The sequence below is a fragment of the Anomalospiza imberbis genome, chromosome 1 (assembly GCF_031753505.1).
Source record: "Anomalospiza imberbis isolate Cuckoo-Finch-1a 21T00152 chromosome 1, ASM3175350v1, whole genome shotgun sequence".
Lineage (NCBI taxonomy): Eukaryota > Metazoa > Chordata > Aves > Passeriformes > Viduidae > Anomalospiza > Anomalospiza imberbis.
Genome location: NC_089681.1, coordinates 58,176,429 through 58,202,923, shown reverse-complemented (window position 1 = coordinate 58,202,923; position 26,495 = coordinate 58,176,429). Strand labels below are relative to the sequence as shown.

General features: G+C 38.4%; 1 protein-coding gene across 5 annotated transcripts; it reads left to right on the top strand.

The window, feature by feature from the left end:
- The first annotated feature begins 82 nt into the window (after positions 1–82).
- Positions 83–26,495, top strand: FBXO15 (F-box protein 15). 5 transcript variants are annotated; one of them, XM_068193558.1, is made up of 10 exons: positions 83–242; positions 5,367–5,480; positions 7,360–7,464; positions 11,046–11,288; positions 11,549–11,758; positions 13,566–13,695; positions 15,972–16,054; positions 17,206–17,351; positions 22,841–22,965; positions 26,123–26,495. In XM_068193558.1, exons 1-10 carry the CDS (start codon positions 238–240, stop codon positions 26,390–26,392), a joined length of 1,431 nt encoding a protein of 476 aa, XP_068049659.1. In that variant the 5' UTR covers positions 83–237; the 3' UTR covers positions 26,393–26,495. The 5 variants fall into 5 exon arrangements, with proteins under 5 accessions (XP_068049659.1, XP_068049679.1, XP_068049639.1 ...); XM_068193538.1 differs by lacking the exon at positions 83–242 and adding an exon at positions 288–308; XM_068193547.1 differs by lacking the exon at positions 83–242 and adding an exon at positions 1,785–1,907.

Below are 26,495 nucleotides of genomic sequence, written 5' to 3'. Positions count from 1 at the left end.
ACCGGCACAGCCCGCCCTCCGCGGGCGGGGACCCCCGGCTCGTTTCAGGGGAGGGCAGGCGGGGGGGCTGCTCGCCGCGCCTGCGGTGCCGGTCACCCTTTTGAAGCTGTGTTTTCATACATGTTTTCCTTGGTCTTGCGCACATATATGCGTTAAAGGGATGCAGTTGACGTTTCCACGGATGGAGACGGCTAGAGGGATCTGGGCAGGCTAAATCGATGGGCTGAGATCGACGGCATGAAGTTCAGCAAGGCCAAGTGTCGGGTCCTGCTCCCCAGGCAGCCCCAGGGGACAGAGTGGCTGGAAAGGTGCTGTTGGAAAAGGAGCTGGGGGCGCTGATGACAGCTGCTGAATGTGAGCCAGTGTGTGCCCAGGTGGCCAAAGCCAATGGCTTCCTGGCCTGTATCAAAACCAGTGTTGTGAGGACTAGGGAGATGATTGTCCCACTGTACTTGGCACTGTTGAGGCCACACCTTGAGTACTGTGTTCTGTTTTGAAGCCCTCGATTTAAGAAGGACATTGAGCTGCTGGAGCGGGTCCAGAGAAGAGCAACGGAGCTGGTGAAGGGGTCTGGAGCACAAGTCTTAGGAGGAGCGGCTGAGGGAGCTGGGGATGTTTAGCTTGGAGAAAAGGAGGCTCAAGGGGATGAAGCGATTTGCGGAATAAATAAATAGACTCCACAACTCGATATAGTTATGAAGTGGGTATGTATGTCAGCGCCCGGCACAAGTGAGATAATTCTCCAAAAACTTGTGCCCCGAGCTTCAGTCTGACCCACATCTTTATTCACAAAGGTGATCCATATGCAATACATTACACAACTTTACCATGCATATTCAACCCCTGGCCCCGCTTGTCCTCGCCTCTCATGCTAAATAGGTCCACGCCCTTCTGGGCATGCATGGTTTGCTGTGGTGGTCGCGTGGGTGGTCTCCGAGGCTGAAGATTGTGGTCTTCCTCCTATTTGAACTCTTGAACTTTTCTCCTCTGTGCATGCGCTTTTGGTCCTTTGGTGCCTATCTGAGTACGTCTGTCGGTCTTGATAATCTTGGAGACAGAGGAGCCCCTTTATCTGGGTTCTTTGCATCTCCTGGTCTTCTCTGGCAGTGTCCTTTATGCAAGAAGCTTCAGAGATTTGCATTTTCTTATGCCCTTTGTACCATGGCAGAGGTTTCTCAAGTAAAGGGTTAAAATTCAACACATAATTCTACAAACTAAAATTTAAATGTTTTAATTTATTTTGTTAATTCAAGTGAACTCCAAAAATCTCTATTTCAGGGACTATCACTCTGTATGAATCCCCGAAAGCAGGCTGTGGCTAGGTGGGAGTCAGCCTCTTTTCCGACAAGAGGAAATGGCCTCAGGTTGTTCCAGGGGAGGTTTAGGTTGGACATTAAGAAGAATTTCTTTACAGAAAAGACGATTAGACATTGGAAGGGGCTGCTCAGGGAGGTGGTGGAGCCACCGACCCTGGAGATGTTTAAGGAAAGACTGGAATTGGCACTTAGTGCTGTGGTCTAATTGACATGGTGGTCTTTGGTCATAGGTTGGACTAAGTGATCTCAAGAGCTATTTTCCAACCTAATTAATCCTGTGTTTCTGGGACCCGAGAACACAGTGCCCGAAAGCTCCGAGCTCACTGTGTGGCGGGGGAGGCGCCAGGGTGCTCATGGCGGCAGCACTACCGTTCCCCGCGGCGTTAACGCTTCCCGAGCGCCCCGCACGGCCGTGCTCCAGCTCCGCCTTCCCCGAGCCCGCCCTCCCGGGCACCGTCTCCCTCGGGCTGCCGCCATCCCACCCCGCCTCAGGGCGTACCACGGGAGGTGGCGTCGCTTGTTCCTTCCCTCCCCTCCCCGCTGGCGGTGCGAGGCCGCCGCGGTAGCGGCCATGGCGACGGGCCGTGGCAGGTAACCGTGGGCGCGCCGAGCGGGGCTCTGCCGACCCGGGGCTGCCTGCTCGGCCTTCACCTTTTTCGGGGAGGGTGGTTTGTTGTTTTCCCTCAGCTCCCATTTCTTCTCTAGGAAACTTATTTCACCTGCTTCACGGCTCTGGTTTCTAGCTCTCGACTCTTCACGGCGAGGGCTGTGACCGTGGTGCTCTCCTCTCCCTAGCCTGGCCCTATGGGCACCTTGCAGTGGGACAGTGCTGGTCTTGCCAGGTGCACGGATGCCTGGGTTTAACACTTTTTTTCTGCCTGGAAAGGAGAGCTTAACTTCGGTATGTCCTTCAGCTTGGAGGAGGTGCTATAATGAGTACCCACGAAGTTTGTTTAATGGCTACTTTATGTGTGTTCGGGGTGGTTAGGCCTTTGTAATAATCAGGAGGGTTTCACTGTGGAAGGTGTGATTACCTTAATTCTTCCAGTACAGGTGCAGCTTTCAAAATTTTAAAGCATCAGTCTGAGAGGCAAAGTTGAGAAAGCAGATTTTTCTGCTAACCCATTTCTTCAGCCTTGGGTTTCAGAGCAGTTTCATTCCCCCTGCTGTTTTTTTCCTTTTTTTTTTTAGCCTGCAAATGGATTGGGGTAATACCCACCTTTTAAAAAGACTGAAATTGTTAGCTGAGGGAACAAAACCCAACCAACACATGTCAAAACATTATTGTTAATTTTGTTTATCCCCAGATGTGCTTTAACAGGTGGAGACAGGTTTTATCACTACTTAAAACTTTTTGTACATTATTTGAAATTTACTTGAAAGAGAATTGTTTGCTGACCATCAAAAAACCAAGGCACGTTGCAAGTATTATAGGGTGTGAAAGTGAAAATACTGATACAAAACTGAGCCACACAGGTTGAAAGCTAATGAACAAGCAACTGAACTTGTTGTGCCTCTTAAGTAAGATCATCTCAGTGGTTCTAGAAGTCTCTAAAGAGGGGGTGTAACAGCTGTCATTGATTTTTATCTTAGGTTTATCTGCCCAAGCTGTGTCAATGCAAAGTAAAAGCATTCTGTTAATGCTAATTTAAAATCTTGGCACACACAGTACTTGAAAAGTAATTTATGGATTGGGTTTGCTGTTTGTTTCTTCACACCTTGAGAATATTTTTATTTTGGAAGGTGAAAAAGTTCTGCAGTGTTTTTTAAATTGAAACTTACAAAAACAATAGCTGTTACATTAAAGTTTTCAAGGCATGTGTGGGCAAAATATTTCTTTCCTCAGATATTTCTCCCTGGGGTGAAGAAGAGGGGGGAGGGTGGTTTAAATGAGCAAGAAGGACTGAATACAGGCTATGCAGGTTATGCTTGTCCAAGGTAGTGTGTTTTAAAATCCAGAATCCAGCTTCTTATCTGAATTAGTCCTGTGGCTGGAGTCTGAAGTTGTGTCCCTCTAGAGTATGCCCAAACTCTGCTTTCAGCATGGATTCAGGGGAGAATAGCCTGGGATGTGCTGCCCTGGAACATACAGAAGTGATAGCTCTGCTGCTGTTGAACACAACTTGTGTCTCTAAATCCCTTTAATGGCAGTTTGTTAGTGCCTCAGCATCTAAGAGTTCTTGGTAATGGTACATGAGGAAAACCCTTGTTTGATGTCCAGGTTGTATTTATTATAAGACTACTTTTTGTAGTTGTTAACTTAGTTGGTCTATCAGTGATTGACACCCAAGCTGAAATGTGCTTGTATTTTGTTAAGCTTATAGCAATTCTCAGGAAAATGTCTTTGTTTTTTTTTTTTGTTTTTTTTTTTTTTTGCATAGCACCACTGACAGTGTAGACCAGAGTTGTTAATTTATTTTGATTTTATTTTTCTTTGAGCATAAATCAACCTTAAATCAAAACCAGTAGGCATTAAATGTATATGGTACCCATATAGTTTAAAATTAGCTATTTCTCCCCCATATAAATTGGTTGCCTAGAAACCCAGAGCTGGTTTGGCCAGGTGTTGGAAATGTGCTGGCAATTTAAAACATCAGTAATGCAGTGAATGGGGAGCTCTGCCTGCTTGGTGGCATCAGTGGGTATGAAGTGTAAGGATTTGGTTTAAGATTGAAACTGTGTCTCCATATTTCTCTGTGGATTAATGATAGTATTTGTTTGCTATTGCAGCTTATGAAGTCCTTCCTATCAGAAAACTTGGAAAAATGTGTGAGCAGTTGGATTGTAAGAATTTGTGTTAGAAATATGCAAAATTCCTTTCTTTTCTATCCAAATTGTGATGTGGAAATATTGCTGAAATAGGTTCTTTCACTGTGGTGTGCAGGAGGCCAACCCAGACACGGGGTTGAGGTATTTGATATCTTTACTATTCTGCACAGAAGGGGATCTTGGGTTGCAAATCCGCAAAGCCAGCACACCAACCATTAAAACATTTTACTATTTTATACATTTTAGCTAAGGGAGGAATTAGTTTTTATTGGCTGCAAGTTACATAATTCTCTTATTAATTAATTTTCTATCTTCTATTGGATAATGATTCTCTTGCTTCTCATGCTAATTACTTTGCATGAGAAGCAAGAGAATCAGTCATTATCAGTCTTTATCTTTTTTGAGTCAGTGAGTTTCTTGGGTCAGTGATTGCAATCTCATACTTCTGGAAGCTGGAGCTGATCTCAGCACAATTGCTGAGTTGGCTTTAATAGTTTCTTCCTTGGGAGTTGTTCCAGGTATCCTTGTGGCATGTAAATTCTGCATTCTTTATGTCCACTAGTAGTGGCCATCCTTCTTCCCAAGCTTTGTTAACCTTCCCCTAGGTCTGAAATCAGTGAAGCATGTCAAGCCCTAAACCTTAATAAAGCAATTCTGCCAACAAGTAATTTGTCTGACTAATATCTGGACATCCCTTAGAGCTTGTTAGCTGTCTTCTGTTTCATGGATTAAATCTCCTTTGTTGCTGTTTATGCAAGTAAACAGCATAGTATAATATGAAAGTATACAAATACTTTTTGAACCGCAACAGTTTCTGAGGAGGTTTCAAGGTATTGTTTTTATCTGGTGTCTTTTCATAGCTTAGCAGATTTGGGTGGCTCAAAAATGTCTCTGGAGTAATGTTGTGAAACAGAAGATTAATCAGTGAGTTTGACTTGCTGCAGGGGCCTCAGTGGAGCTTGGTTGTGGTGGCCAAGCAGTGGTGCTGCTGTCTGAGGGTAATAGATCTCTACTGGATTCAAACTAATTTGGGGGAACACTATTCCCTTTGCCTGCTGTGAGAGATCAATCGCAGGACTGACAGCTGTGAGTTTAAATCTGAATCTTCCTGATGCCAGGTATTTTAACTTAGGCGTAATTGTTCAAGTAATAATGATTGCCATGTGATGTATTCCCTGCATCCTGCATTGGTTGAAATGTTGTGTCTAGGTGTGCATAGTATGTGTATTTCTTAATTTTGTGAATACATGACTCTTAACAGCTTTTCTTTCTTACAAGTAGGTTAAGGACCTTTGCTGCCAGGCCTGGAGAATGTTCTGAAACTTTAAATGCTGGAATTAAAAGTCTGTACTTGATACCTCCCATAAAACCGAAACCAAATGTGTGCATTGAGAGGTGAGTATGTCTTTATGTTAGGAGTGGAAGTCCCCCTGTAAGCTGTCTTTCGACTGCTTGCAGTTATTATATTCATATCTTGGAGATTTCTATGTCAGATACTCTGAGTTGAAAAGATTTGCTTTCCTGGCCTACTTTCGGATCCTGTGTTCACCTTCAAATGTTTTCTGGCGTGGTTCTCCTTTGTGTTCTTTTCTAAGTTCACAAGGAATATGTACATTTTCTGAGCCATGTGAAGCCTTCAGCAACTTCTGTGCAAGTCATGGGCAATGTTGTTCCTTGAGAATAAAAATTGTTATTTTATTCCTTCAATGAAAGCCAGTTTGGAATTAAACTTCTTCTGTTTCTCTTGGTTATTGGTTGTCATCAAATGGATCTTAGTGTATAGAGAGGCTGAGAATGGTGGATTGGGATGAGGGGGGAGGAATAAGTGGCTGCTGCATATTTGCTACAAGTAAATGTTTCGCTTCCTGTTTGACGGTGAAAAGGCACTTTCAATATAATGGTGAGTTGTTTTCTTTTTGAAAATTAGTTACATTTTCACACACAAAAATATCTAAGAATATGTTACCTGAAGAAGTAATTAGTTTTCCTTGTTTTATACATTTGATAGCTTCCTGTGTAGTGATTTCTCTGTTTTGCATTGGATGGCTAGTTTAGTAGCTCAATGCTGTCAGATGTAATGATGAGAGAAAAAATTAAAAAATCCTTTCAGCTTCCTTCAAAGGAAAAAGAATACAGTTGAAAATTCTGGATCAAGCATATTATTTTAGCTAATCTGCAGCTTTTTAATGTATCACTTCTAAATTATCTCTGGAATGAGTGCACTAACTGCTTTGGGCTTACAATGTATGAGTTATTTCACATAATAACAGTGCCAGTTTTGGCATGTTGCTTCTATGTCAATGCAACTAAGATTCTGAGTTTAATACAAACATTGAGGTATTGGCATTATCATGCTACCCTTTAAAGCTCTCTGGTTCTGAAATAGTATTATAAATCAGCAAGTGTTACAAATAACCCAGTAGTAAAAGGACAAGAGGCACTGCTGGGGTGTTGATTTCAAAGCACTTTTTATTTGCAGCAGTGATTTTGTTGTGACCATACTCAATGCTCAAGAAAATTAGAGTATAAAATGCATGTATCTTAAACTCTGTGCAGTTATGAGGTACTGCTCAAATGGTACAAGGTTCCTGTCTGTTAATGCAGAAATCACAGTACCTCATCTCCAGGGTATGTTCTGCTTCCTGTGCTTAGACTGGCACCTGCATTTCAGGCAGCCTTCCAGATGCACAGAGACATTGACATTTTCAAGATATCACTTAGCTCTTACTTTGAAGTTCACATCTTTCTGTTGACATATGTACAGGACATGACCCCTGAGCATGTACAGTTTGAAGATTATGATGAGGTAGAGCATGATCTTGCTGTTAGACTAGGACATTTCTGTCCTGGTGCATCCTGAGACCTGACACCGCAGTCAAAAGGGAGAGTGAATATATCTACAGTTTTGCAAATAGTGGTGGTTATGGTTAAAATCATGGTACAAGCAGTAAGAAACTGAAGCAAAATGAGTTAGTTTCATGTCAAACATAATTAAAGTTAACAAAGTTTAATGAAAATGCAAACCCATAACTTTTCGTGTAATTGTGCTGTGCCACTTGAATAAGTTGTGATGAATTATTTTAAGCAAACACCACATATCAGAGAGTGACATTAGAACCCAAACTCCACAGTTTAACTCTTCAGGTGATTTTTGATTCATCCGTTTACAACCTGCTGGTTTCCACCTCTTCTGTTTTTGTCTGGTTTGAAATTAAAATTCTCTGCCACTGTCAGAAGGCAAGTCTAACAGTATTCATTTTTCTTTTCTTTCCAGCATGCCATCAGAAATGCTGCTGAAGATATTTTCCTATTTGGATGCTGTGTCCCTATTGGCTGTTGGTTGTGTGAATAAGCACTTCTTTGAGCTGGCCAATGACAAGTAAGGAAGAAGGAAGGTCTCAGTTGTGCCGTAATTGTGTTTGCCTGAATTATGAGTCCTTCTAATTTAGTTTCTCTGATGCCAGAGCACTGATGTGTGCACCTATGGACAGTTACTCTGTGAAATTTCCCTGCATAGCCCACAGTATGTGTTACATGGAGTTCTAGCAGTGCAGGGCCTGTTGTTTAATAGGAGTTACGAGGCAAAAACTAAATCCAGTGCTTTGAAATGTTGCTGTTAGCAGTTTTTTTTGTTATAAAATTTGCAAATATTTGTTTGTATTCACATGGACCTGCACAAACTTTTCAGTTCAGGTGGTCCTTAATGGTGTGTCTCCAGTAGCTTTATGGAATTGTCATAGCTTTCACAATTTTGAAGTCCTCCTTACTTAATTCTTTCATCAAGTTTTTGCAGAGGGATTGACTCAATCAAATGACCCACTAGTGTTTTTTAACTGTTGCTCTGTTTGTGAAGTTTTGGTGATTTCTAAACGAGAGCAAAAGAGACGAAGATAAATACTGACACTTTTTTTTTTATAAGGATTGCTTATAGGGAATTCATAAATTGCTCCTACCAATACAATGATAATTTTATCAAAGGGTAAAGAGGAGAGACCTGGGTTGGTATGCAATAACCTGGGCATCCTTTTCTTTCTGGGATTCTACTGCATTAGTGTTGTTTGAATGAGAAAATGTCTTCCTCTATAGGAAGTTGCTATACCTGGTATCAATCTATTTCTCCCTTATTTACTGAAACTTGTATGGTGAATTAATTGGTTTACCTTGGCATTGATACCTTTATAACTGATGAATTTAAAGGGAAGATCTGTAATCCAGATTTAGGTTTTGAGGCTGTCAGCAGGTAAGGGTAGATAAAAATTGCATAGTTGACACAAATTAACAATCTTGGCATGTTTTCCACTTCAGGGGGGTAAGGCAGGATAACATCACTGGGACTGTCCAGGGGAAGATGATTCATCTGTCTCCATCTCAACAATCTCTGTTTCCATTTTCTAATCTCAACAGAGATTAGTGTATGTGCACAAATGGGATTTGGGGAAGAGTTACTTTCCCTTATCTAGGAGCCTGACTGGTTCAGTGGGACCAGGTCATTTCTTCCTGATGGATTTTAATGGATCTTCTCAAGACTCTGAGTCTTGCAGTGTATGAACGGAAGTTTTAATTGAAGTCTGTGCATATGTCTATTACAAATCTGACCTTGGTTTTTAAACTGAGTATTTTCTTTAGGTTATTTCTGCTGTCCTTGATGTACAGGGTGCTGTCCTTGATGCAACAGGACTATCAGTCTTTCATTGTGGTATGTCTGTGCTGCCTAATGCAGTGATTTGTCTTCTGACTGTTCATATAATGCCTGCATTTGAGCAGTTCTTGGCACTGATGTCTCCAATATAACTATTAAAGGCAAGGAAATGTTTATGACCCCCCTGCCCCCCTTTCTGTATCCTCCATGCCCCAGCATGGGGTATTCCAGCCTTCCTATCATGCAGTGTGGGAAGTTCACAGATACGCTCTGCCTGCAAAAACTTGAGGATTCTGATCACCAGCATAACATGATTGTGTAAGAGGAGGTGAGAGCACAGGGTCTTTTTTGCATTGTGGTCAAGTGATGGCTGCTGCTGATGTGTCTGATTCTGACATTTGAGTTAGCAGTAAAAGGTTTGTTTGGCTTGTTGTAGTAATGTCTGGTAAGAGGCCTTGAGTATTAACAAGCTGAGGAAAAAAGGGCATATATTCTGTTGTGAGAGAGGCAAACTTGTGCTTCTCTGTTGGATGTCTTTTTGATTTATCTGTCCTGAATTCTTCAGAAGTTGAGAATGAAGGGGCAGTGATACCTTCCTAAACACTTGTGATTCCAAGTCCTACTTCATCATCTTCTCTGTCTCCCTGCACTAGCTGAACTTTTGAGTTACTTGAACTGATTTCTTTGCTTGCACAACACTGTTTTGGGAAAAGAAGCAGCAATATGTTACTGAGAGTGAGGATGAGGATGGTAGGTATTTGTAATTAGTCTGCCTTAAGTCAACTAAATTGCTTGAATCTGCAACTTCAAAATGCAGGAAATGTCTACTACTAAGCCCTGTCTTTTCAGCATCATACAGCAAGGTGCAGATGATCTCTCTCCATCAAAGGATGTCTCTCTTGGGAAGGGGTTTCTAGTTAACAGGAGAGTTTTTTAGGAGGTTATTTTACTGGACTTCTTAGGCTGATGAAGACCAATTGGATGATACACAGCTCAAATTCCCATGGTGATGTTTTGTTAAGGACATCTCTCCTTTTTTTAATCACTGGACAATTCTAAACTGCTTTAGAGTTAAAAAAGAGTTTCCCTTCTCCATCAGAAATGCTTTATACTATCTGGTTACTTGACTGCCTTTTATGGTCTTAAAATAGAAGTATCTTAAAACTTTGTTTCAGTTATGGGATTGTTCTTCATGTTACCCTTCCCACCTGGCTTTTGGTGAAAAGAAGGTTGAAAACTTACGTTGACTGTGAACCCACCTTTACCAGTCACAGCAGCTTATTGGCCTGTGTGTTTTAGACACTTTTGTCTCAAAAAATGGCAGTGGGGACTTCTGTATATATCTGCAGAGTAGCGGGCAGGAAGGTTTTTGCAAAATTCCCGAGTAGGTTTGCATCAATAACCAGAGCTTGGCTCTCGGCATGTGGGGGCTTATTCTCAGCAGCTGAGGAATTGAGAATGGTTTTGATGGGTAGAAGGCAGTGTGGGATGGGTTTAGTCCTTGAATGCTTTGAGAAGAGGGGAAGATGCCATACAATACTCACTAGTGTAAGTTTGCCTGAGGATAAGTGAGAATTGGTAAAGGTAATCTTGCTAATAAGTGGTAGAAAATGACTCTTAAGAATTTGTTGCCCTTGCTGTTAATTTTCCTTAGTGCAGTTGTGTACACTATATGTCTAGCACTTCAGAATGAGAAAACTTATTGGCAACCTGTATTCAAAGATTATTGTTTGAATTCTTGTAGGTTCCTGTACTCCATATTCTGTGAACTGTCCTCAAGATACTGGGGTATGAGGGACTAAAATCTGATCTCATAGTTTTCCTGGCATGAAAGAGATGAATCCATCATTACAGTCACATACTTCTTTGACTTCAGAAAGTCATGTCTTCTCTGGGCTTTTCCAAAGAGAGTGCAGAAGGGATTGACATGACATTGGTACCACCAAATAAAGGTGATTCTAAATTGTTCTCCTCCACCCCACTTTCAGCTGGATCTGAGAAACTTGAGGTGTACAGATTATCTTTGTTGAATAGGAGGTATTAAACCACTTTTCCCGCTAGCTGATTTTCTGTGAGGAGGAGGCATCATTGTTTTGGGGTGGAATTTTCAAAATTTTCTGCTTAACCTTTGTCAGTTTTCACTTACTTTGCTGACTATGACTGTGCTATCACAGAGCTTCATCCTGGCTCTCATATCTTTGGGAAGACAGACAAGACTGTTTTTGTGCTAACACTATGCTCAGTGGTAGCTGAGATGTGCATATAAAAATGAAGTGACTATTCTTGAAATTTATTTGTCTTTATTCTGTTTTTATTTTCAGTGGAATTTGGCTGAAACTCTATTCCAGCTCTTTGCACCCAAAATGGACAATTTGGAAAATGAAGTCTAAACAAACAGAAACTCTTTCTTTGGGCTGTGTTGCTTTACATGATAAAAAGCCTGGGTACTGGAAGAAAGAATACATCTCCAAACAAACATCTGCCTTCAAAACCAGAGTAATGCGGCTTGTTAAATTTCTAGATCCTTATACAGGTCTTCCATGTAAAAACAAAGAAGCTATGAAGTAAGCAATACCTTGTCACAAAGATTTACTTTAGAACAATGTACAAAATATTAATGGCTTGGGGGGGTTATAGAATTAGAGCTATAAAATGTATATCATAATGGGAAGATAAAATGATAATCTGTAAATGACTGAAATTGAGGAATATAAGTAGCAGCTAGTAGAAATTTAAAAATTTTGTTGAAAGCATAGTTTAAGTTTTATCACTTTGGGAATTTGTTCTTAAACACCCCTCTCCCCTCTCAAATCCTAAATAACAGAGTTTCTGGGTTGAGTTGGATAATTGTTCTAAAGGACAAAAATGGAAAAGAACATGTAGTAGAGAAGCCAAACCTATCATTTAAGGACACATCTGTTACTGTACTTTGGCATGGTACAGACTGGCCATGCTTAGACATCCTGTCAACCCTAAAACTGTTTGGAGTTACACCATTGCTTCCTGACCAAAGCATACCTCCCAGCAAGAATGGGTGAGTTTTAACATAGGATTTTTGAGAATTTTTTGGGTGCAACTGGTTGATAATGTGTCTGTGTGACATATCTGACATTTGTGTGACTCAATAAGTTAACTCTTCATTAGAAAGCCTCCCTGCAGTATTTCTTCTATGTTCTTCTCTTCTTTGGTAGAGCTTTTTAGCAATAAATAGTATAATCTAGAAGCTATGAAATTAATTCATAGGTTAATGTAGCTATTGGCATGTGATATGCTGACTGATAGGTCCTGTCTTGGAAAGCTGAATCTAAGGTATAGACACAAATGAGCATAAAAGAAAAATGTAAATCTAGGAGAATTTATTGTGAGAAATTTAGCTTGAAAAAGTTCATCAGTATTTATGTGGCTACAATCAAGTAATCTATGTTGTTAAAATTTATTTTCTGTCTGGTAGCTGTGTGTGTGAATTTAGAGAACTTGATGTTTAACTAGGCGTTCAGTCTTCAGTTTATGCATATAAAGTCACACAGTCCGCAGCGTGTCCCTTGTTTTTTAACTTAAATGTGTACAATGGTTTTTGTCATTATATTCTAAAAATATATTTAAATGAAAAGTGTCTATTTGAGGTATTTGTTTGCTGTCAAGTTTAGCACACATCTGGACCTCTGTGTATAGTAGGTGCAGTGTCAGCTACATGCTTCTTAAACAAAGCCCCTAGCCATAGATCTCTGAAAAGAGAGAATTCTTCACCTACAAAACACCATGTTCCTCAACCAGAAGAAAAGTATTTACTTAAAAAATAAATAAATCAAGAGAAGCTTTTGTATAAAGTTAGCTGAACAAGTTTTGCAGTCAAATTATGTAGGAAATGTAGTTGTTTTACCAAGATGATGACTCATATGTAGAAAATAAAAAAGAAAGCTTGCAGGCAGTTGATGTAGTTATTTCACAGAGTTACCAGTTTTTACAAGTTGTGACTATAGATGAAGGCAATGGTTTCACCAATTTCACTATGTCATTGTTAAGACTGTAAGTGCAGGGACAGGCCTGATTGGCTTTAAAGATGGAAAGGGTTGATGTTGATTAGGATGAATTTTTTTATGTGAGGGTGGTGGGACACTGGAACAGGCTGTCCAGGGAGGTTGTGGATGCCCCATCCCAGGCACTGTTCAGTGTGTAGTTGTAGGTGATACTACAGTGATACCATGTGGAAATCTTGGAACTGTTTTGAGTATAATAAGAGCCTGAGTCTGAAAAGGATTCTAGAAAGACTTCTTTCTTCATTCTGAATAAGTAATGCAAACTCTACTGTCTAATGTTTTTTTTAATGTGTCATTAGTTAATAAGAGTGTCCATGAGCTTATATTTAAGAGCGTTTTGGACCTAAATGGCTTTAATGATAGGTAAAATATTAAAAAAAAAATCAAAAAAAGGAAAGCTCGCCATAACACAGACTTTTAATTCATTATATGTACAGTTTGATCCTTTCCTTTGAATTTTGCTTCACAGTGATAAATGTTCAGTGATTCCATTTAGTATAAAAACAAATTGTAAAGTAATTCTGTATTTTGAAAAATTGGGTGAGCACATAAGTTCTTCTTTTGTAAAGAGTGTTTTAGAAGATCATATAGTGTGTTTTGTTTCTTATCTTGTTAGGGATTGAGATCCTGCTAGTACACTGTAGTTCAAAGGTATAGTTTATGACTGCATGCCAAATGCTTTCAAAACCATTTTCGTCATGTGCTGTTGGTTAGACTTCAGAGTTAAAAATGTAATTAGGCTGAACTTTTGCATGAATAAGGAGACATAACCTTTTTGCTACATTCTGTATTTTTTTTTCAAAGACCTCGTCGATTTTCCTTGATTGCTGAGTACCATCTTGCTAACCTGACTGAAAATAGTGTAGTGGTTGGTGCTGATGAGCTTGTCCAGCTCTTCAGTCTGAGTCCAGGACTGTTAGTAGGAATTTGGAAGGTAAGATAACATTTTGTTTCAGTATTTTATTGTTATTTGAAGGAAATACTTTTTTTTTGGCTTGTAGTTTGGGAAGGTTTTTTTTTTCCCCCTATGGATTTTGAAAGATCTTGTCTAAACTAGTAATCGTGAAACACATGTAGGGACAGTAAGTGGATGATTTATTGTATCCTAAAGAGCTATCACAGGAGTATATATACATTAAAAAATCCACTTCTAATTAAAAGATCAGTTATGTATCATTCCATGTTAGGTACTGTGTTCAGTTTTACTTGTTTTCCAGTCTTGACATGCTCAATTTTGATATCCTAGAGTAATTTTCAATAGAATGGTTTGAGGAGTGCTTCTTCCTGTGATTCATGCAATTACCTGTCCATATCACTCAAAGTGATGAGTTCCCACATAGCAACTTGGCTTTAATCTACATCACCATGTAGCCATATCCTACTCCAGCAGTAGGAATGCTGTAAATCATGCTCTTTTGGGGTATTAAATTCTTGGTATTAAGAGTCTAAGTTAAGCAGTTAGCCTCTGTAAGGTGATTGTAGAGATTAATGTCTTTAGAGGGCAGTGCAGAACATCTGAAGTAGACTTCTACGCAAAAGGAATCTGCATCTTTGTATGGAATCTGCAACTTTGCAGTGGGACTTCTGTCTGCCTGTAGCTATGCAGGGCTGGGTGCTGTGGAAGCCTATCTTAGGTGTTCTGCTCTTGATCTGAATTCAGAGGTGGCAGCACTTTTTTCCTCCCTTCAGCCATGCTATTGACATTGACTTAGGTTATTTGGCACTGGCAAGGAACTTTCCTCAGGGAGGCTGTGAGCAATTGCTTGAAGTTGTGTCTAATTTCCACCTGCAAACATGCTGCCTCAAATGTGCACAATCACCAGAGGCAATGTTTAAAACTGCAGAAGGACTATTTCTTTCACTCTTACTTAAAGGTAAGGAAATCTGTTTCCTAGAAAACTTGAGACTACCTGACAGGCATAAAACTGCTACAGGTTGTTTCAGTCTGTGAAAAGCTCTGCTAAATCAACAGCCATTTCTCATGTATCTTCAGAAGTTTTTTAGACTGATGTCCCTGTATTGTTGGCTCTGTGGTCTTGCGTATGTATTGGCCCCATCCATGCTTGGAAAGACAACTCTTTCAGCACCTGGAAATGGTTCAGTCATAACCAAGTTCCACATTGTTGTTAAGAATTGAGTGTGTCACTCTAGTATATTTTCCCTGTTTGCTTTTCTGAACAGCAGTTCTTACTCTGTGTGTAGGCAGAGTAATACAAGGTAGTTAAGTGTCAGTGGGTGTAATAACTGTAAATGCCACACACCTTTTTTTTTTTTGCACATAGCTGCGTAACAGAAACCAAGGGCCGGTTACGTGGGCCTCCTGGTATTTGGATAGAGAAAGACTGAAAAATTATGTGATTGATAGATCCCCCTAGTTAAATCCCTTATAGCAGTAATTTTGCACTATGAAAATAGAGGAGTAGTTAAAAAGCCAAAAGGTTGAATAGAGGATGTCATTTTCTAGTAACCCAGAGAGATGAAAACAATAGTTGCCCATATTTCAGGAGAGTAGTAGACTTCTGGCAGTGAATAATTTTCCTATTGAGTTAGGTGTTTGTAAATGTAGGATTTAAAAAGTGCATTTAAAGAAAAAAAAAAAAACCCTGACATCCTTGCATTCTGTGTTCTTAAAGTAAATATGTATCTCTGTCTCTATTTAGTTTTCACATTGATGTTTTCTTTGACTATAGAAGGTTATGTTCTTAATGTTTTCCCAGGAGTGAATAATCTGGTGAAGACACAATTTTTATTTTGAAATTCACAATTTCTGTTGAATAATTCTGTATTCCTCACTGATGTTAGCCTTCTTTGGAAATGTTTCTTACACATGAAAATAAACTTGATGCTTCAGTAGTTGGGAGTGACTGCCATTTGATTCTGTTTAGATATCTTTTTTAAAGTGGTAAGTGGAAGCTAGGGAAGTACAATTCTTGGATTGCTCTCATAATTTTTGCCTTGGCATAGCTAGCTTCCCTCTCTTTCCCTATAATACAAAAATGGTGCAACCTTTTATATATATTCTGTACTCTTGTGAAAAGAAAGTAAAGGTTTTAGGAGTCCAAGTGTTAAAGCAAGTCATTACTAACATTGTTACAGTAATTGACAGAGTAAAAAGCAGCAGCATTTATCTATGAATTTTAATGCTCAGAAAGACCTTATGAAAAAAAGAATTTCCAGATGAAAATATATCTACTTTAATTAACTTTTCAGGAGAAAAATGCAATGGCTTTTGTTATGGCGAATCTTCATTATAATCAACTTCTTGAGAGAAGCATTTTGGGTTCTGCTACTGTGTAAGTTTGGTTTTCCTTTGTGGGTAATAAAGATAACCTTTTGAATAAAGCTTTGAGTTTTACAGTTAAAATTGGCTGCGGGTAAAAGGTTTATATTTAGGCAGTAATTAACTATTCTTGTTTAATATAAGCAACAGTTACAGTAACTAAATACAGAACTGCAGAAGCATTTTCATACTAAAATATTGCCATTGTTATACTCTTAAGGAGATAATGTAGTTATACAAGGGTACTAGTAGTCACCGTATTGAGAAAGTTAGAAATGCACTACACACACTTTCTCCCTTTCCACAAGCAGTCTTCTTGTTTCCTGTTTTTATCTGAAACAGAAAGAAAAGAGAAAGAGATTTCAGGAAGTAGGGAAGTAATCTTTGGCTGTGTAAGATGTGGGGAAACTCTGGTAAACTGGTGAGGTGCCTGCAGTAATCTTTTAGTCCTATTGAGAAAGTAGCTGGGTTCCTATGAAGTGTTTGTATATGTGTATATTGCAGTACATAGTATAATACCTGTTTATACATTGTAAACTGTTTAAAAATATGATTTTTTTTAGCTTTAGAATAGTATTTGGGGAATTTATTTCCCACTCTGGTGGAAATTTATTTCCCACAGTTTTCTGGTCAGATATTGTTGTATCTACCAGTAGTCTTAAATGCCCACTATAACTTAGTGTGGCTCTTCTCACACACAATGTAAGATTTAACACTATCTCCCTTAATACCAAATGGAATCCTATATAGAAGTAGCTCAGTTGCCTCTGGCATGTGGTCTCTTTAGGTCACTTGTGTGCAGTAGTTATTTAGTTAGGCACAGACAAAATTATTTCAACTATTTGCTATTTCAGAGAAGTCTCTAGAGCTAGGGGACTTTTAGAGTTGTAGTTAGGCTGATGCTTTTTTCTTTTTCATAGACAAGTCCATGTTTCGAAGTTTAACAGATGTACCTTTTAAAGTTGACTGCCATATTTTCTGTCTTTGGCTAGGCTGAACAGCTGATCAGCAGTATTAAACAGTGCATTATCTTAAAAGAAGCATGATGAACTAGAGATGTTTGATTTTGAAACTGTCTTAAGATGACAGTCTCAATGTAGGCCTATGTGTTATGTCTTTACTAAGTCATCCCCCCTTGCTAAATTCTGTCTTTTGTTTTTCAAGTCAATATGCTCCTCCACCTAATAAACCTTTACTGGATGATATTGACTCAGAATATGGACTGCATGACTACAGCCTACATCTTGATCTGCATGGCAGAAACTGCATGTACCTGTGTGGATCATTCAAGTACCTCTTCTGCAAAAAACGTAAAGTTGATGGAACAAAAATGTCTGTTTTAAAAATGATCCCTGCTGTTACATCTTTCCTTCTTATATCCAGTTTCTCTGTTTTAAGGGTGGAAACTTCAATGGAATTTTAAGAGTAAGCTATCTTTCTGTCTGTGGTGTGGTTTCTTTAAATCTGCATGGTGCTTTGTGTGGCATCCTAAGCCTGCTCTGTAAGAAGTCTGTCTGCTGTTGCATTGACACCATGTCAGGCCTGGGACACAATTCTGCAGATTTTCAGGGTTTTTTCTTTTAGTTCTTTGCTACATTAATAATGCACCGGCGCAGTTCTTGGTGCAGGTTGATGTTTCTTTCACTTGTATTTTATAAAGGAGAGACAGTTTGTCCTCATACATTTTGGAAGCTTGTTTCTGTAGAATTCTCGAGTATACTTTGGGTGCACAGACAGATTAATATAGATACATTTGTAGAAGTTACTGTGAACTTAAAGATTTATAGTTTTTATTTCGCTGAGCTTAAGGTTGGCTGTTTTGACATCCTTTCATTGTGTGGAAAACAACTTCAGTCATTGTTTTTAACTGCTGATTCATTCTGTTCTCAGCACTTCTTTCCATGAGACATGTTTCAACGTCCCTGTTGTTCTCATACAGCACAAATTCATAATTGTACTGGGGTTTTGAAAAATACATGGGTGATCTCTCTTTTGACATAACTTCAGCATAACTTCCTAAACTACACAGCTATCTTTCTGTAAGCAGAGACAGATTAAAATATTAAAATAAAACACTGTCATTAATTTAATTTAGAAATAAGTACTGTGAATTAATTATTGCTCCCCAGTATTTATTTAATACCGGCGTTCCTGAGTAGTGTGGATTTCAGAACATACTGTTTTTCTGTCAGTAGAGGGCGCTATTGTCAGGCGTGAGTTCTTTTACAGGGCTGCAGAATTTCTCCGTGATTCGGTTTGGTTTTTCTCATTTGTATTTGTTGATTCCAAGAGCTGTAATTTAGACTGCAGCCTTGTGCAGTGTGGAGCGTTGTAGTCTTTGAACCTGAAATATACATGTTTTCAGATTCTAGAAAAGCACCAATCTTGAATTAAAGGAATACTTCTAAGGATAAAACTTCAGTGAAAGTCTGTGCATGTAGCAAGAAATCTTACCTGAAATGTTCTGTAGTGCAAGAGTCCTCTTTATTTTCTTAAAATAAATCTTCTCAAAATTGGCCAGAGGGTTGGGTTTTTGGAATTGTGTTGGTTTTTCTTGTTTAGCTGAATATCAAGTTTTGTTTTCTAAAATGAAAATGTTATGCTCCTAGCAATACAGTTGCACAAGAAAAAGTATTATGTGGCATTCTTCTGTTCTTCGTATCACTTTCTTGTTGCTTAGAAGCTACTTCCACAAAAGATTAAGCTGATGTTTATGCATCTTGAAGCAAATGTCCATGAGCTACAGTTGTGATGCCATCTCGCTTTGCAAGTTACAGAATCTGTTTTAAGTTCACAAGTGTTTTCTGAATTGCTTTGGTTTTGTGATCTTCAGTAGTGTGACAGCCACTTTGTTCTCAAAGGGCATCAGACAGCTGAAGCCATGGTTCTGCAGACAATAAGCTCATTTGTCATCTAGTCCCTTCCATGTGCTTGCACAGTAATTCCTTTTGGAAAATGCTTGATTTCCTCCAAAAATGGTGTAGTGAAGCAGCATATGGTTGTCTGCTGTCACATTTTTCATTGTGATTTGTTATTAATTTTTCTCATTCTGGGGAGCATGGTGTTGCTGAATGTGGCCAGGTTTATCCAAACTGGTTGTGTTTGATGGTTAGTGTTTTGTTTTTAGGGTCCATTCTACTAATACACTTTGTCCCATCCTCTGGGAGGGCTCTGAAGCATGGAAGTCCTGCAACATACTGGGAAGTCTTGCTATTTCTGAAAATTCTCTACCCAGTCTAGTTTTATTTTAAATTATAGATGTGACATACCCATGGCAATTTCCACAACTTGAGGCACATACATGAGGGACATGTCAGCTAGTACTGTTGTTTAACTTATTTATTGGTTTTCACTAGGAAGCTTTAGGCATTCCTTGGCTACCAGAGAATGCCCATTTGTGTTTTGCAGAATAACTGATTTATTTGTTCAAGATTAATTTTTGTCTGCTTTTTGTTAGTATCTATTAATATTGTGCTTCATTTTGCTATTCCATTTTCAATTCGTTTTGCAGAATTCTTAAATTAAAAAAGTTTATGTCACACTTCATTAAACTAAGCAGATGGAATGTATATGGCTACAGATTTTTTTTTCCTGTTATTATATTTGCATTGCAGTAACTAGCTGTTTTGCCACTGTTTTGGTTGGGGTTTAGCATTTTATTTTATGCTCCCTTTCATGTAAACAGGATTAATAATATGGTCTCATTGACAGGTACTGTAGGGTGAATATGTTAAATACTTTGTAACTGAATTGAAAATATTTAGAAAACTTTCCTTGTTTTCAGGAAGCTATGACAGACTTTCCATATGACTCCCAGAAGCCATGAATCCAGCTTTTTAATGAGTATTTTTGAAATGTATTTACCTAGGTTTTCAACTTTTTAAGCACAGCTTCGTAGCCACATGGTAGTTTAAGCTTTTCAATGTCATTTCTTGTAGATGTAAATTGATGTGTTGTGCTTGAAAAATGTAAGCGTTGATTTTTGTGTATTTAGAGAACTTTTAGGATTTGTTTGTAAAATTTCATATCAGGCATTTGAAATGTTTTGCTTGACCTTGAAGATTGATTTGCAAGTTTAAATAACCATTTCAGTGTGGTAAGGCTGGTTGTTGGCACCAGAATTAGTGTTAAGCACAGCTTTTCCTCTGAAAATACCAATCAAATGACAACTTTCAACAAAGGCTTAGTTAGCAAAACAAACTTCCTTGGCTTTTAGCTAAAATAAGTGTTTTGGAACTATTGGTCTATTAGTTTCTTTCTCCTGAGGTTTGTCTACATGGTATATGTTCTCTTTGTTGGTATTACCTTTATTTGGAAATATTTGTTCACTATAACTTACTCTGCTGCTTTGCTGCTGTGCGTGCCTTGCATAACTCAAGGACTAGAGATATTATAAGGGGACGATGAAACAAAGTCTGGCTCAGGCTGAAGAAAGCCCTGTCCAATTTGCTTCCTCTGTGTTTCTCTTCATGTGTTTAACATCACTTGTCCTGCCCTTTAATTTCATTTTCTCATCTGACTGGGGTGAGGAAGGGGAGATTTCAGTACTTAGCTTTCAGTTTCTTGCTTGTTTCTAGGCAGGCTTTTCCTTCCTCCTGAATGTGAGGACTGCAGTGGAGCTTTTATATTAAAAAAAACCCCATATATATAAGTCTGGATTAACCAACCCATGAATAATTAACCTTCAGATTCCTGATCTGTTGCCTATTTCCATTCTGGCTAAAGTTAAGAAGTAACTGCAACACATCATAGCCAGATGATCTATCTAGCAATGGCGTATTAATGCTATGCAATTGTAGTGATGTCCTGAGCTTCATTAATTTATTAGCAGAATGCTTTTTTCAATCCATTTGTATTCCATTCAAACTTCATTTGATTTGAATGAGTAAAGGAAATAGCCACTTCCATTCAGATTGGAATTGTGGATAACTAAGTAGTCCTTTTGGAAAAAATGCTTGTTGACTGAGGTTTTCAAGCCTTTTGTATAAAAGATCAACTTAAATGTGGACTTCCAGTGGTTAGTCAGTAAACTATTTAAAGAAGATATTTTTACCATGAATGAAATTTTGTCATTGAATTTGATTTACTGAGGTTTTGGAACTGAACCATTTGGACAGGTGCCAATTTATGGCCTTTTTCTACTTTGAGCTGGATCTTGGAAATTAATTCTCCTTACATTTTCCTCATTGATTTCTTTTGCACTTCACTGCAAGGACAGTGGGTATCACGGTCTGGAGGATTGCATTTCCTTCAACCATACAAAGTATTTCCTACAAAATATTTCCTGGGCATAGTCATGTTGGGCTTCACTGTGTTCATACTCCTATTCCAATGTCTGTACTGAAAATCCTGCAGCTCTTGTTCTCTGTCATGTGCTGGGCTGCTTCCTTTCCAGAATAAGTATTCTTTTGACTCCCCACTGGTGAGTGATACCTTGCCAGCTGTATCTTGGGAGTTGCTTGGCTCTATTAAGTACCAATTCAGAGAAGTTTTTGGCCTCTGTGTTAAAAGTGTGGGCTTTCTTTCTCCATCTCAGTCTCTAACCATCTGCTTCAAGTAACCACCAAGCAGAGGTTTTGCTGCCACTGCATGCTGGATGCAGCCATTTAACTCACAGCCAGCCTTTCTGCTGTTGCTTCTTCTGTCTGTAGCCTCATGCTGCTACTTGGGCTTGATTGAAGGAGAATTACAGGCAAAAGACTTCTGCCTTGCATCTTAAATCTCTGCAAGCCCCTTCACTTGTTACCTTACCATCCAAGACCTGCTACTGGATCCTGACAAGCATTATGTTCCTGGGAATCCTTCTCTCCCTTTGTATCTGTCTCCTGCAAGTGTTAGATAATTTCTTTTTTTTGTACTGAGGTCTCTAGTGCTTCTGTTTTGCACTTTTGAGAGAGTAGCTCTTGTTCAAGAAAACTTGTTTAAGGGATGTCCTACCAAGAAATCTGCTTGTGTCATGATTTGATGCTTTTATTTTCACTTTTCTTTCTAGTCATATTCACTATGATGTACCCCAAGTTATAATTAGACTGTTGGATTCCTTGGTTAACTCTTCTTCTCTGATAGTAAAGGGAAAAAATGTAAAAATATGTCAATCTCTTTTGAGAGGAGAGGAAGAGATACCAAAGAAATATGGTTATATGTAGTAATAAAAAAGTCACAAATCATAGTAATTCTGCAAAAAAAGCCCCAGGGGCCTTGGAAAGCTACTTAAAAAATGAAAAAAATCCGTCATTTAAAAACTTGATTTAAATCAAATCATACTGCATGTCAATTTAAATCATGCATTATCCTTTCTAAGGAGGAATAGTTATCTGTATCTCCCCTTTGTATTGGGTTATTTGAGTTTCCAGTCAGAGCTGAGAGATTTAAATAACTTGAAAAAAAAAAGGTTGGGGAGGTATCTCATTGCTTTATTTTGTGTGTTAGTATTGATCTTGACTTCTGGGAAATGGGAAGTGATGGAAGCACTGGTGGTATAAAATTGAAATGTTGAATGTGAAATTTACTCCTTGCATCCTTGTGTAAGTTCTTTAGGTGGCATTCCTGTTCTTATACTAAAAAATATGAAAGAATTTTTAATCTGCATTTTCTACTGTGGATCACAGCATCAAAGCTCCAAACTGCAACTTAATTTCTCTCTAAAGTGATTGATATTTAGCTGTTGGTATATGCAAGGGTTTCTTATTGGTGAGTGGGAAGAAAAAGACATGGAAAGAAGATAAGAGAACCTTTACAGTGTACTTGGGCTGAATTTGATTTATACTGCTGTAATGTTGTATATTGTTTATATTTTCAGGTGACATTGAAAATGGATACCTGAGGCTCAGAGTTGTAAACTTAAAGGATAATAGGAAGCACTTGCCTATTATTGGGACACTTGGCATATGCTGGGAAACAGATGTGTTTAAAGGCAATGTAAAGGTCAGAAATATTTTTTGTTTCTGGAAGTGCTTGCCTCAAAACAGAATTGTTTGTGCTTCCTAAATATGCTATTTTTTAAACAATTTTTTTATTTATAGAAGCTGTCTGTAACTGGACAAAACCTCTATTCCAGTATTCAAAAATAAAGTGAATTTTGAGGAAAAGAGTTCTCTCCTTTCTCTTATAGAGTCTGGATTGCATGGTAGTCCCATTATCTGTGTGTAATTACTCCAGTGCTTTCCACTCAGCAGAGATGCTGTGACTGACCAGCCCATCTGGAAATGCTGGACAAAAAAATGTACTGCAGATGTACTTTTTTACGGATTTTTTTTTTTTTGGTTTGGTGTGAGAGTGTTATTTTTTGTTTTGTGCTTTTTTGTTTCTTTTGGTTTGTTTGTTTTGGTTGGTTGGGGTTTTTTTTGCGAGCAATAAGCCTTGAACCTCTGGGGAAGTACTCAGCAGTTCTGTGCTGAATATGCAGTGAAAGTTAGGAACTGCTTGGGAATGTTAAAATGCCAGTGGACACAGGAAACTACAGTCCACATCCGCACAGTCAGCACCTAGCTCCAGTCAGGTGCATCAGTCAGCTAGATGAACTCTTTATTTTTAGAGGAATGCTCATGCATTCTATTGGATAAAATTCCTAAAATAATTATTTCAAACAAAGTTTCAAAGTAGTTCTGTAGCTTTTGCAAGAGTGGTGTAGGCACATATTTTTAAATGCACTTTATCAGCATGAATGATTCAGAAGTCAGGAAAATTCTGATGAATATAATTTTTAAGCACTACTGAAAAATCATCCAGTTTAACATTTGATTTCAATTTTGATACTTCTTTTGAAAAAAAGAATTAATAAAATTATTGTTTCTGCCAATCCTTTATAAATGTGGAATGGAATACTGTTTGATGAGACTTTTTTACCAAGGTGTGTAGTGACAAAACAAGGGACAATGTTTTTAAACTGAAAGAGGGTAGATTTAAACTGGACATTGGGGAAAAAAAAGAAAGCTAAAAATTCTTTCTCCATACTGAGCATGGTGAGGCAGGGGAGTTGGAATTAGATGACTTATAAAGGTTCCTTCTAACTCAAATCATTCTACGATTCTACAGGATTAACAGCTGCTTGGCAGAATCTTTTCTTTTTTTCATGAAAAAAATTCTGAGTAGTACATAAGAATTTTGGAAGTTATCTGTCAGATGAAATAGAGAGCTATGGCTGTAGTCTTTAGTTTTTTCAGTTTTAGTCTTTCTCCTGTGTGCTTACAGCATAAATTATATTGAATATTTGTTTCTAGGACAAAATAAAGAATACAGTATTTTTTTTAAACCCCTCATTTTGTGATGACAGAGGGAACATGTCAGCATATAGCTGTGCGTTGAATTCAGTGTGGTTTTTACCATAAGTCTCTAAAATTCTTGGAGCATGTGAAGGCCAGATAACATCAGCCACAGAAGTAGGACATTCCATTACTTTGAATTTATTTGAATTTTGTTTAATACTAAGGAAAACCAAAAAACCCAAAAACTTTCTTGGCATTTTTGGGTTTTTTAATAAAAAAAATAATTGCTGAAATACAGATAGTTGGAAATGATCATGGCTTTGGAATGATATTCTCCAATTTAGTATTCTCACTGTATCCGCTCCAAATCACACTCCACCGGCTTCCTTTCCCTTTCCTCTCCCCTGTGTTGGGCTGGAAAGGAGAACTGGAGGCACACAAGGTAAAGATCAAGGTTGAGATAAGAGCAGTTTACTGGAAGCAGCAATGAGATAAAAAAATGGAGAGTAGCGGCAACAATATTAATAACAAAAATGTACATGAGAGCAGGGTGATTCACATGCAAATGCTCACCATGGAGCGTAACCTGACCATGGCACAATGCCCCTAAGGAGAAGAAAACCCTTTCCTTGCCCCTGGAAATGAGGTGGTATAAAACAACCTCCCTGTCTTAGCCATGCTCCCTCCTGTCTACTGTAAAAATTAACCTGATCCTGACCAGAACCAGGACAGAAATGCATGAGAAGACCCCCACCACCCAACATCACCCCACTTTACTTTTCATAATTGGTCTTCTATATGCAAGTTGTCAGACCAGAAAATAGTAATTCTTTCTTGTTTCCCATGATTCTGTAGCTCATATAAGTTTATTACACCTTCATTAGATTTGGTTTGAATTTTGTATTTTCAGCACAGTCTACAGTAAAAAGCTTAGGGAAACTGTGTGCATCATATTGCCTCATGTTTGTGCCATCTGCCATTGTGTTGTTTGATTGAAGTTAAGTAATAGTAAAAGCAGTGTTAGAGCAACAGAAGCACAACTATGTAGTACAGATAAATAAAGCATTCCAAATGAAATTTTTTGGCATGGAATATGTGGTGTTGGTTTGTTTATGCTTTTGGAGCATAGATGCAACATAATTAAGATAATTTGACTCATTTAGTGATTCAGAACTCATGAGAATAAGGAACAGCTGATACTAGCAATGACATGACTCCTGTGCTTCCAAGGGATATGTGAAACCATGAGTTTGCAAAGACCAAGGAATTGGCATTAACATTTTAAAATTATCTAGTTGTGTAATCTTGTAAAGAAATATATTCAAGAATTTGTAAGACAAGGAATTACATCAAGATTATTAATATTACCTTTTTGGAAACTGAAGCTGTGAGCCTTTCAAAAAGTACAGTATACAGCTGGCTTGGAAGGGTAATTGTGTGTGCACTGTCTTGAGTGGTCCCTGAGTATCTCTGCAAACATTGCTGCATTCACACAAGTTTAGTAGCTGACTTTAGACTTAGGTTGCTTTCTCATATTGAAGGGACTATCATTATTTGAATGGTAAAGTAACTAATAATTGAGAAAAACAGATGTTAAGGACTTAAAAATGTTCAAGAAGTAATGTCTGATTTGGTTTGGCAGTGGTACCTTCTATAGCACAGCATTTGATGTGTGTAGGTTGCAATTTTGATTTCTCTAGGAAACCTCTAAGTAAGTATTTATTGCAGTAGGTCAGTGAAGCACTATCAATTTTATTTTGAGGTTTTAGCCTTCGTACAAAACTCTCTGAACCCTTGATATGTCTTCTAAAATCAGGGACAGATGTTTTTACTGTGCCGTGACATAGGGAAATAATCTCTTCTGTTTGTGTTTGTAGGACTGCTTTGTGATGGATCTGACTCTCTTGGATGAAACTGGAAGGCCCTTCTGGTGTTTTAGTGCTCCAGTCCACATGGAATTGTCTACCAAGTCATCCGGCCTTTATGACTACATGGGTCATATATATACTGCAGACTATGCAGATTCAGAGGGTAAAGTCTGTGTTGAGTTTGTATGGTTGGAAGAAACCAAGGAATATATTATTGTCAGTTTGGTGCTTTATGTAAGCACCAAAAAAGTAAATAGCTGGTATGGAACAAACTACTGACCTATTTAGGTCACGAATTTCCTTGCTTTAAGAACCAAATGAACAATCCTGCTACAACAAAAACCGCAATAAACCGTTGATGCTTAAGATTGACACCAACAAG

Bases quoted from the DNA above. Each gene is read 5' to 3' on its own strand.
- FBXO15 (XM_068193547.1), top strand. From the start codon at position 1,888: ATGGCGACGGGCCGTGGCAG. The intron at 1,908-5,366 runs GTAACCGTGGGC...TCTTACAAGTAG, and splicing joins ATGGCGACGGGCCGTGGCAG to GTTAAGGACCTTTGCTGCCA. The intron at 13,696-15,971 runs GTAAGATAACAT...TTAACTTTTCAG, and splicing joins TGTTAGTAGGAATTTGGAAG to GAGAAAAATGCAATGGCTTT.